Source organism: Dromiciops gliroides, chromosome 1 (assembly GCF_019393635.1).
Source record: "Dromiciops gliroides isolate mDroGli1 chromosome 1, mDroGli1.pri, whole genome shotgun sequence".
Classification (NCBI taxonomy): domain Eukaryota; kingdom Metazoa; phylum Chordata; class Mammalia; order Microbiotheria; family Microbiotheriidae; genus Dromiciops; species Dromiciops gliroides.
Window position 1 is genome coordinate 489,108,567 of NC_057861.1, and position 11,576 is coordinate 489,120,142.

General features: G+C 41.3%; 1 protein-coding gene across 3 annotated transcripts in view; it reads right to left on the bottom strand.

Annotated features, from left to right (window-relative positions):
* Positions 1–10,972, bottom strand: part of CLTA (clathrin light chain A) — a 31,593-nt gene extending 20,621 nt beyond the window's left edge. For 2 of the 3 annotated variants that reach the window (XM_043975367.1, XM_043975366.1), the window contains exon 1: positions 10,592–10,971. In XM_043975367.1, the coding sequence (XP_043831302.1) occupies positions 10,592–10,823 (232 nt within the window). In that variant the 5' untranslated portion in view covers positions 10,824–10,971. Of the gene's footprint in view, positions 1–10,591 lie in introns of all 3 variants that reach the window. The other variant, XM_043975365.1, reaches the window with a different exon arrangement.
* Between the last annotated feature and the right edge of the window lie 604 nt (positions 10,973–11,576).

The following is an 11,576-nucleotide window of genomic DNA, read 5'->3' on the forward strand; positions in this document are numbered from 1 at the left end:
GGAATGGCACAACCGAAGTAGTGTTGGAATTATCACCTTAGATTTAATATATACTCAAAATCCAAGCTGTAGGTAATATTTATCATGACAAAAAATGTTCACATTTGTAAAATTAATGCAAAGGAGACACATTACATATTTATAATTGTATCATATTCATTCAGTGATGTAAAACTATTCTTATTTCAAAGATGGAATCAGGGAACCAGTCACAGGGAAAAAAGGAGGGAGAGATATTGCTAAATGTTTTCAACACATATGTCAGCCTAATGTTGCTCTAAGGGTAATGAAACTACATACTTACCTACTTCTCTGGGCTTTAACTCCTTGCTTTCCATGTAAAACTTATGCAAACAACTCTAAGAAAGCTACTCAGCTTAACAATAAAAGCTGATTTAATAATTTACAAGGTAAGATATGCTTATTGGGTTCCTTCAAATATTTTTGCAGTTCTAACTACAATATACAAAAAAAATGGAGGAGGGCAAATAGAGCAATTTCTGTCACTAAATTTGGGAGCCTTCCTTAAGATCAGATTTAACATTTAAGCAATTGTTTAAAAGCTTGGAAAAATCTTTGTCAAATGATGGGGCCAGATTGTAAGGGGTTGAGAGGTGTGGCAGGTGAATAAAATACATTTAAAAAAATATTTTATTCTGTTTATTATCACTACTACTATTTGTGTGTGTTTGCGGTGTGTGTGTGTGTGTGAATAAAATACATTATTCACAACACCACGAGGTAGGGCACTGTATTGTCTCCAGTTTACAAAAGGGGAAACACTAAGATGTGAAATGACCTGTTCATGATCACTTAGGTAATATGGAACTGCCTTCCCTGATGTATTTGCCTTTACAAGTGAATATTTTTGGTTTCCTCTAATAAGAGGCTCAGTATCATGGCAGGTAAACCCGAGTCCTCAAAAGCTATGCTCAAATTCTGCTAGCTTCTACCAAGAGAGAAAGGCTTAGAGTACTCTCTGACAATGGATAAGCCAGGCATGTACGAGCCAACTACTGCTAAAAGCCTCATTACGAGTAGCATGGCCACTAGGTAATTTTCTTTTCTCACGGTGACTTGTCAGACAAAAATACAAAATGGTCATCATACACTATGCAGCCTCCACTGTTAAAGGTTGAATTATTCGAAAAAACAGGCAGAGGATGTGAAGATTGGCAATTCTTAGATGTTGTTCAAACACTAATTTGCTGTTAATGATTTAAATATAAAGTCTTTCAAATGACTATCAAACTAATAAGCATTTATTAAGCACCTACCCTATAAGATACTGTGCTGGAGGTACTGTGGATCCAAACAAAAGTTTAATAGTCCCTGCTGTCTAGGAAATCGTGGTCTAGCTAGGAGAGTCAAGATGTGCATATGTGTGTGTATGTATATATGTTCTCTCTCTCTCACACACACACACGCACACACACAGGAGAGATACAAGGTTTTGGTGGGACAAAACACTGGGGGGGAGGGTATCAATTAGAATAAAGTGGTGCTTGAATTAAGGTCTGAAAAAAGTAGGGATACTAAGAGGCAGGAGTGTCAGTGCAAAATCACCAAGATGGGAGACTAAGTGCCAAGTATAAGAAATAGTAAGAAGGTCAGTATGGTATGAAGAGAAGTAATAAAGTCTGCGGTAGGATGGAGTGAAATTGTGAAGGACTAAATATCAAGCAAAGGGGTTGTTATTTAATCCTATGTGTAATAGGGAGCCGATGGAGTTTAGTGAATAGAAAAATGCAGTCAGACTTGCCTTCAAGAAAATCACTTTAGCAGCTAGGAGGAAAGAAAGACTGGTAAGATAGAAACTTGAAGTAGGGAAGCTGTTAGAATAATTTAGGTGAGAGGTGATAAGGGCCTGAAATATGGGGTAGATGTGAATAGGACAGGTATAAGCTATTGTAGAAGTATAAAGAATAAGATCTGGCAAAAGACTTGGATATGTGGAGTAAAGAGTGAAGATTTGAAGATGTCTACTAAGTTGATATACCATAAGAAGAATTAACCAACTTGATACTCTCCTGATACCTTAAGGGCTCTTAATATTAAGTTGATGAACTTGTTTCTTTTTAATTTTTACTTTCAGTTCTGAATTTTATCTCTTTTGTCCCTCCCCCACCCACTCAGAAGGCAAAACATAAGATATCCCATACATGCATGCATGTAGTCATGGAAAACATTTCCGCATTAGTCATATTGTAAAAGAAAAAAGCAAGAAAAATTAAAAATGAAACAACATAGGATTTAATCTTCACTCCCAGTTCCTCAGTTCTCTCCAGAGGAAGATGTCATTTTTCATCAAAAGTTCCTTGGGACAGTGATGGATCACTGTACTGATCATTGTAGCCAAAGCTGTCAGTTATTTTTACAATATTGCTGTTACTGTGCAAGTGTTCTGCTTCACTGCACTTTGCATCAGCTCAGAGAAATTTTATCATGTTTTTCTAAAACCATCTGCTTCATCATTTCTTCTAGCACATGAGAATTACATCCATCACAATCAAATACTACAACCTGTTCAGCCATTCTCCAATTGATGGGCATCCCCTTAATTTCCAATTCTTTGCCACTACAAAATGGGTCCTTTCCCTTTGATCACTTTGGGATATAGAACCTACTAGTGATATTGCTGGGTCAAAGAGTATGAACAATTTTATAGCCCTCTGGTCATATTTCTCAATTGTTCTCCAAAATGGTTGGCCAAGTTCATGACTCCATCAACACTGGATCACGAATTTGTTTATTTTGATAAATGTATTTCAATATAATTGGTTTAATTTGTAATTCTGTGATTTTGTTCTATGCATTTAAAAAGAGTTCCATAAGCTTCACCAGACTGCCAGCGTGTGTGTTGTGCAACACACATGATAAAACATGAAAAAAGATATGGTCACAATGCACAGGCATCACGTGGAAGGTGTTAAAAAAATTAAATATAGTTTTCATACCCATCTTCCTACAAGATAATAAACAGGTCAGAGACATCAATAATATCTCCTATAATTTGTTCACCCAGATCAGAGAAAGCTATTTCTGCCTCTCCTACCAGAAGTAGCTATCTCACAGAAACCAGATCAGAGAATGGATAGGGTAAACATAGTAACAATTTATTTTGTCCCAAGAACGAGCCATGATCATGTGGAGACCCTTCCGAAAAAGGCAAAAAAGGCTCAAGGACTCCCTCTTTCTGAGGGTATATAAGGTGGGTTTTTTTGTCCTTGGGTTACAGAGTGTTATCAGTTTCAACAGTATGATACAGAAGCAAAGGCAGTTTAACAATTTCAGTTATAACAAGTATGGAGGAAATACTGAAGCACCATAAGATTAGAGGATTCCCAAAAAAGCATTTGGCAAGGATGACGCCCAGATTTCCCCATAAGATAGGGACTTGTTATCCTGAGAAAAGAAGTCACCAGGTAGGGACTTTTATCTATCTGCTAGCTATCTGGGTTCAGTATGGAGTTCAGTTGAAGGGCAATTTGCTCCTATTAACCTGGGGTTTCATAAAAAATACTTCTGGATAATAAGGCATCTCCATCAAATCCAGGTGATCCATATTCATATTAACAAAGGAAAACCCAGCTCAATGAGATCAGAGTTCCAAAGTATTTTGAACACAGTCACAGTACTTTGTATGACAAATAATGCATTCCACATGCTCTGTATTTGCCCCATAAAAGCATCTCCTTTAATTTTGGCCTAAAGTTTTTTTAGAGTCTTCCTTCCTTCTCCTCTCCCTGTCCACATGAGGAGTCACCCTTAAATGTGGATGCTCTGTCCAAAGGAATATCATTTAAACCTCATAAGATATCTCGGAGTTTGGGATGGGGGGGGGGCTAGATTTTTTTTTCCTTCACCACTTATTTATTCTATCTTTCTTTCTCCCCCCAAAAACTGGGACAATTAACACTTTTGTCTCATGTAGTTTTTCATTTATGATTTCCTGAAACATGGCTCTTAAAAACCAGGCTTTGATAGAGTCCAGGGGATTCAAATGGAGCTACTTGATTAAGCCTTTAAACCCAAATCACTCTGGCTCTCACAGATTAGCCAATAGGTCCTAGCTCAAGCCTCACCAGCTCCAGGTTTGAGTTTTGATGGCTCAGAGTGAGTATAAATAGCAGTCGTTTCTATTCTGGTCAGAAACCCTGAGGGCTCTCCCCTCCTAGAAGGATTCTTTAAAGAAGGCAAACTAGGCCATTTTTTGCCTCAATTCTTACCAAACCTGTAATCACTGAATGGGTGTTGCCTCAGCAATTGAAAACAGGGAAAGACCTTAGTTTAAAAAGGTCAGGGTATCCTCCAGCATTAGCCCTGCCTGACCTATGTCTTGCCACAGGACTCTAAATGACTCTGGAGGAGAGAGAAGTGAGGATGATGACTCCACACAGCCCAGTCTCACTTAAATATAGTTTACTTCCAAGTCAAGACATTCAGCTTCTGAGGTCATTGGTCCTTTTTGAGAAAGGGGGACAAACAACAAGGTTTAACATTTTTAAAGGTATTTCCCTAGTTCTAGTCTTTTGGTTTTATCCATACTCTAAAATTATAACAGATTATAGCATCAATTGACCTTCATCTTTCTAAACTGAGTCCATCTATTTAGTAATCCATTTGAAAGCATGAAAATTATTACCAGAAAGACGTTAGGTGATTTTTGGGGGTGGGGCAACTTTATCCCAAATCTTAAACTCAAGAAAACTGCATTTCATTAAAAAACTCAAGGTCAAAAGTTGAATCAAATAAGTATTATCGCTTAGTCTTAGAGACTATTCAGAATTTAACTGGCTGATTTTACCACCTCTTATAGGGAAAAAAAGCAGCAAACCAGAACAATTCTAAAAGGAATCCACCCTTTTTTGTTTACTACAAGTATTTCAGGAAAGACTTTTCTGTGAATAAAGATGACAGAAGTTCAGGAAAGAAAAAAAAAATATATATATATATATATGCAGTTTTGTGATGCAGATTTATCTTTATTATATAAGCAAATTCACATTAACATATTGAAGAATAACTTTTTTAGGATCATGAATATACTTCTGGGAATATTAAAATGAAGAATGAAACAGACTAAGGTTTAAAAGGAATTTAAATTCTTAGAGCACCACCATCACTGTTATCCCTGAGCTGTTCAACTTTCTCACTTGATACAACTCAAACCAATTTCTTCTAGGTAGTTTTTTTTTCAAAAAGGTAGAAGTTAACAAAACCTATCCTTCAAATACTTATTAAAGATCACTCTTCTGCTTCTTTGTTCTTGACTAAAGATATCAACCCAAAAGTTCCCATTTCTCAAACCATAATTGGAAACTCGTTTTGCTGAACCTTCTTCCAATTCTGCCTTTTAAAAAAATTCAAACTGGAAATTTGGTTCAGCTCTTATGTTACATTCTCATTAATACTTCCCAATAATGAATGCTCACTCGTCTAACACCATCAACAGCATACCAGACTTTTCGCAGCACTCCAATACATGCTGAACCATCTAGTAAAAATGTAGTATCCCATTTACATGAAAGCCTGAAATCATATTTTGAGCTATTTACTAAGTAGTGAGGATGATCTGTACTGATCCATCAACATAATCTTAGTTCCTCTTATAATTAGACAAGAACACATTTGGGAAAGCTTGTCAAGGTGGAGATGCTGTGGCTGTGGAACAGATTATCCCAACCTCACAGAAACCAACAGGAACTTCGCCCTTAAAAGCACTGTGTTCTAACAACATACACTAATTATCAGACACCATGATATGAAATTCTTCATAGGTTAGCTCTGAGACCCCAACAAACAAGGCAATCAATAAACACAGTTTAAGGTTCTACAAGTGACAGACATCTTCTGCCTTCTTCCAACTACTCAGCCTTCACGATTTTCCATTACCTTTACCTAGGGTAGCCCAAAGTACTGGATCAGGAGTCACATGTTTGAATCCAAGTTGTATCTTACTGCTTGTGCAGCCTTGCATTAATTGCAATCACTTAGTCTCTTTGAGCCTTAGTTTCCTAGGTTCGAATGGATGACTTCTAAGATCCCTTCCAGAACAATAATATATTGAAAGGAGGCCTTCCTTCAAATCAGAGGAGAAACTTCTCAAATCAATAATCTCTATTTCCTCATTTTGGCACTTACTCTGCTAGTGCAGTCTCACTGTGGAGGATGAGAAATAGGGAAGAGGGTGTGTGTGTGTGTGTGTGTGTGTGTGTGTGTGTGTGTGTGTGTGTGTGTGTGTGTGTGTGTGTGTGTGTGTGAGTGAGAGAGAGAGAGAAGGGTCAGTGGGGTCAGTTAGTTCAAGGGTTTTGGAAGTGTTTTTTTTAATAACTTTTTTTTGGTTCCTGGGTATTCTAGACCATGAAGACAATGGAAGTTACTTTATCTTTGGGACACAATTTCTGTTTTGTAAAGGTCTGGTCCTCCATCATGTTTGTTCCTGTGCCCCAGAAGTCATTGGCACTTACTCTATCTTCTATCATTCAACTCTGCTAACTTAATTTTTTCATCAACGTCCTTTAATTCTGTTGACCAAAACTAACCTCTCCCTAAGATAACATACCTTCCCAGTCATTTCCTGCCCTTTTCCTTTTGGAAAAAGGAATAATCCTTATCTAGTTTTTCTGTGGTTCAGTTGTTTTTCAGTTGTGTCTAACTCTTTGTAATCCCATTTGGTGTTTTCTTGATAAAGATACTGTTTACCATTTCCTTTTCCAGCTCATTTTACAAAAAAGGAAACTGAGGCAAACAAGGTGAAGTGATTTGCCCAGGGTCATACTGCTACTGTCTGAGGCCAAATATGAATTCAGGAAGATTTCCTGACTCCTGGTCCAGTAGCACCCTATCCACTTAGACACCTAGTTGCCCATCTACTTCTTCAACCAATACCAATTAAGAGTATTAACCAGGGCAGCTAGGTGGCGCAGTGGATAGAGCACCAGCCCTGGAGTCAGGAGGACCTGAGTTCAAATCAGACCTCAGACACTTAACACTTACTAGCTGTGTGACCTTGGGCAAGTCACTTAACCCCAATTGCCTCACCAAGGGAAAAAAAAAAGAGTATTAATCAAGTCTTAGCACACATCCCTCTGCTCTTCACAAAGCTTCTTTTTCTTTTCTCTCCCACCCCGCCCCCCACTCTTTTTCTTTTAAAAGCTGTTCAAGCAACACTTCCAACAGAAATTACTAACCTGGGGTGTGTTAACTTGTTTGGTTTTTCTTAAAATGATAATTATATTTCAATTTAATTGTTTTCCTTTGCAATCCTCTGTATTTAATTTTATGCTTTTAAGAATTCATTGAAAAAAGGTTCATACATTTCACCAAAAGGGTACATAAAAAGGCTAAGAAATCCATTCTACCTAGATCCTTTCAGTCCCCCCAGCTACCAGTACTACCTACACCCCTAAAATTCACTGCATATTTATTTTGTATATATTTATGTATATGACCCCCCTGGTATAATTTAAACTCAAGCGCAAGGACCTTTTCATTTTTGTCACTGAAATCCCAGCACTCTAATCTGACAACACAGAGTACTTAATAATTATCTTTAATTGAGAAGAGTCAAGTGATCCATTAACTTTTCAACCCACTGCAATCTGGCTTCCAACCTCCCTACTTACCTACTCTCCAAAAACTAAACTCTGCATCTGCCCTCCAACAGTTAACAGCCATCACTTACTTGCTAAATTTGGTAGCCTTTTCTTAGTCCTCATCCTCCTTGACCTCCCTGCAGATTAAAGCAGTCAACCCATCCTTCTCTTTTAGCTTCCACTGCCCTCTCCTGGTTCTCTGCCTACTCATCCAAGTAATCCTCAGTATCCTTTGCTGGATCATCATCATTTACACCTAGTCTTCTCAGCACGAATGCTCCCCAGCGCTTTGTCCTGGACCCTCCTCTGGGCCTATATTCCAGCCCCTGGAAGTGTCATTAGCCTGTAAGGGTTCAAAGGTAATTTCTGTGCGAGTGACTCCGAAATCTACATATCCTAGATATCCTGAAGGCCTATCACGCAATGTTAGTTACCTAATAGATCTCCAAAATAGAGTTCTTAACTTCCTTATTTCTTTTGAAGGTATCACGGTTCTCTCACGAGCCCAAGACAAACTTCAGACTCATCCTCAAGTTGCCTGGCTCCTTAACCCCATCCAGTCAGTTATCAAGTTGTATCTGTTCTCTGCCCCTCATCATTCGGATGCTCATTACCTTTTACATTTGGGGGTGGGGAGAGGAAATGGAATTATGATGTCATTGGTATTTGGAGCTTCTGGTAAAGAAACTTCCTTGAAAAGATGGCTGTCCTGCTTTCAGGCTCTGGAATCTCCAATCAGTCCTTCAGATAACTGCCAAAATTAAGTTTTCCAAAGAAAAAGATTTTTTATCATGTTACTCCCCCTGCTCAAAACGGTTCAATTGCTCCTTGCATCTCAGGTAAAACACAAACTCCTCATTTTGATATTTAAGGCCCACTACAACCCTGTCCTAACCTACTTGCTCTTTTCTGAACTCAACATTCCATCTCCTGCCTTCATGCATTTTCAGTTTTTCCATGTTTAGGATGTACTTTCTATTTATTCCTCTCTCTCAAAAGCTAATTTTCCTCCAAGTTTCAGCATAGGTGGGTCTCACACAAATTACAGTACTTTATTTATCCACTTACAAGCTTCAATCCCCAGTAGAAAGCAAATTTCCTGTCAGTTTTTAACTTTTTAACCCCAAAACCTACCATACAGCCTTGTTAGCCTAGAACATCACTCCGCTTCCCTAGCTCCCTACTCCCATTGGCGAATTCTTCCTGGGACTTCCAGTCTGGGAATAGACCAGATTGGCTATACTTGATTTCCCTCCTTCATTTGCTTCTGACTGAGGTTTTGACATCATACCCAAACTCAGCTATTTTTCCTCTTCACATTCCCTCTCCGCTTTGTCTTCTCCCATGAAAATGTAAGATCTTTGAGAACAGTGACTGTCTTTTTGCTTATATTTGGATCCCCAGTGCTTAGAAGAGTGCTTGGCACATAGGAAACGCTGGACAAAAGGTTTGCCGCACTGCCTTACCCTATTCCTGGAGCTCTGTGGAGGGAGCAGAGATTGGATGCAAGATTTCAATTAGATAGCTACTGCAATAGTCCAAGCAAATGTGATGGGGGAATCAATGAGTGAAAAGAGACTGATGAAGAAAGGTTGAGGAGGTAAAATAGATAGGATTTGATAACTGGATGAAAGAAAGGGTAAACAAACAAACAAAAGATAAATCAAAACAGACTCTAGGTTGAGAACCTGGGTGTCAGGAACTCACCCCCCCAGACACTTTTAGACTTTTTTTTTTCTTTAGAGCAATGAGGGTTATCTACTGCACCACCTAGCTACCCCTAAAATTCCAGTTCGTTTTTCTTTTTCTTTTCTTTTCTTTTTTTGCAGGGCAATGAGGGTTAAGTGACTTGCCCAAGGCCAAACAGCTAGTAAGTGTCAAATGTCTGAGGTCACATTTGAATTCAGGTCCTCCTGAATTCAGGGCCACTGCGCCACTTAGCTGCCCCCATTTTTAGACTTCTATAGAACTTCCCTATTGTGGTTATCTGACTAAGTTTCTTACTGGACGATAAGATCCAGGAAGCAAAGACTACAACTTAATTTTGTTATCACTACCAGTGCAGTGCTTTTCACAAAGTAGGCACTAACCGTTTATGGTACTGAATTGGGTTCCTTGGAAAACTGCATTTTCCAAGATGCTGCTTGCAAATCCTACACAACCTTCCTGTACAACTTTTGTCCATACAATCTGGATAGGAAGACCTACCAAAAATACTGGAGACAATCTTCCTAGTTCTTTGAACATCTTGGGTGTTAATTCAAGCTCACAGCTGAACCATGTAATATTCTCCTGCCTAGCCTCTTCTGCTCTCCACAACAGGAACAGGTGAAACTGTCCTTTCGAGATAGCATTCAAAAAAGCAAACATAGAAGCAGCACTGGACTCGGACTCCAAAGCCTTTATTTCTTAGGTCTGGCTCCTCTAGGAACCAGCTGCATAACTTTGAGCTGATCAGTCTTTGTATCTCAATGCCCCTGAGGAAAAATGAACAAGATCACCATTGTCCTTTCTAGCTTCATGAAACTCGGGTTTCACGGCTTCAAATACACTAAACTTCCCCCCACTCTCCTTAAAATTAGCTTCATTTCTCAGCTACACCCCAGTTCAGCCCGGCCTATTTTTGTCATTTCCTGCTAAAAGAATGCCACCTTCCTCAAAATCCTGCGGCCAGCTCACCAAGAAATTATCCTTAGTTAGCACCAAGCAGGAACCTCCTCCCAAGCGAATATTATGCCAGGCTGGCACGGGTTTGTATTCCTTCCTCTCTCCCTTGGCTTTTTATGCTCTGGCCTCCTCTCCTCTCCCGTACCAGCCCCGGTTCGGCCCGGCCCGGGCGCTCCCTGATCGCTCGCCGCTCCTCCCCCGCCCTCCCCGCGCAGCACAGCCCCAGCCGGGACAAGCAGCCCCCTCCCCCTCGGTCAGCTCGCCATCGTGCCCACGGGCTCCGGGCGGGCCAGCTCCCGCCTCCCCGGGCCGGACCCGGCTCTTACCTGAGCCCCCGGGGGGCTCCCCTTGCAGGGAAGCGGGCACACTGCCGCTGTCGAGGATGCTGAAGCCCTCGTCGTTCTCGATGCCCGCGATCTCGCTCTCCTGCTGGGCTAGGAAGGCCGCGGCCGGATCTTCCTCGCTGCTGCCGCCGCTCGCCACCCCGTTACCTACTGCGGGAACCCCCGGGGCAGAGGCCGGAGCGGCGGCCGCGCCAAATGGATCTACTTCAGCCATGGCGCACAGGGCCGGAGCGGACGGACGGGCGAGCGATCGGGCGGGCGGGCGGGCGAGCAGAGAACGGGACCGGGAAAGGGAAAGCAGGCAGGGACGGAGGTCAGCGGCCACTGTGGTAGTGGTAGTCGGGGGGCGAGGGACGGAAGCGGAAACCCCGCCCCTATAAGGTGAAGGGAGTAGGGGGGGTGGTGGAGAAGGAGGGCCTGCCAATCGGCAGCCTCGTTGCTCCGAGCCGAGGTCCAATCGGCTGGGAAGTGGGGGCGGGTCCTGGGAAAACTCGTGACTCTAGGAGCCGAGGGTGGGGTTAGAGACGAGACCAATCAGAGTAGTGAACCCTAAAGTCGGGGAACTCCCAGAATGAGACGGAAAGGATCTGGCACGTGATTGTGAATTTCCCGGGGAAGCGCTAGGGAGTTATTACGTGATGGCCCAGTAGGCTTTGCGTCAGTTTCTCTCTTGCTTCGTGAGCTGCTAGTTCGTGTTTTCAGAAGCTACGGGGATACCTTTACTTTGTTTTTATGGGACCTTTTTCATCCCACACCACCTTCGCAAAGCAAAAACAACACACAGCACAACAGAACAAACTCCAAAATACAACGAATACACTGGTTCTTGTTAGCAGGATGTCACAGTGCAGGAAGGAGTGGGCTGGATTTTGGAGTCAAAGCACCCGAATACTGCCTTTGACACTTAATTGCCTGGTGCCCGGGGGCGAGTCACAACCTCTGAGCCACCCTTGGGAAGAGGTGTCTC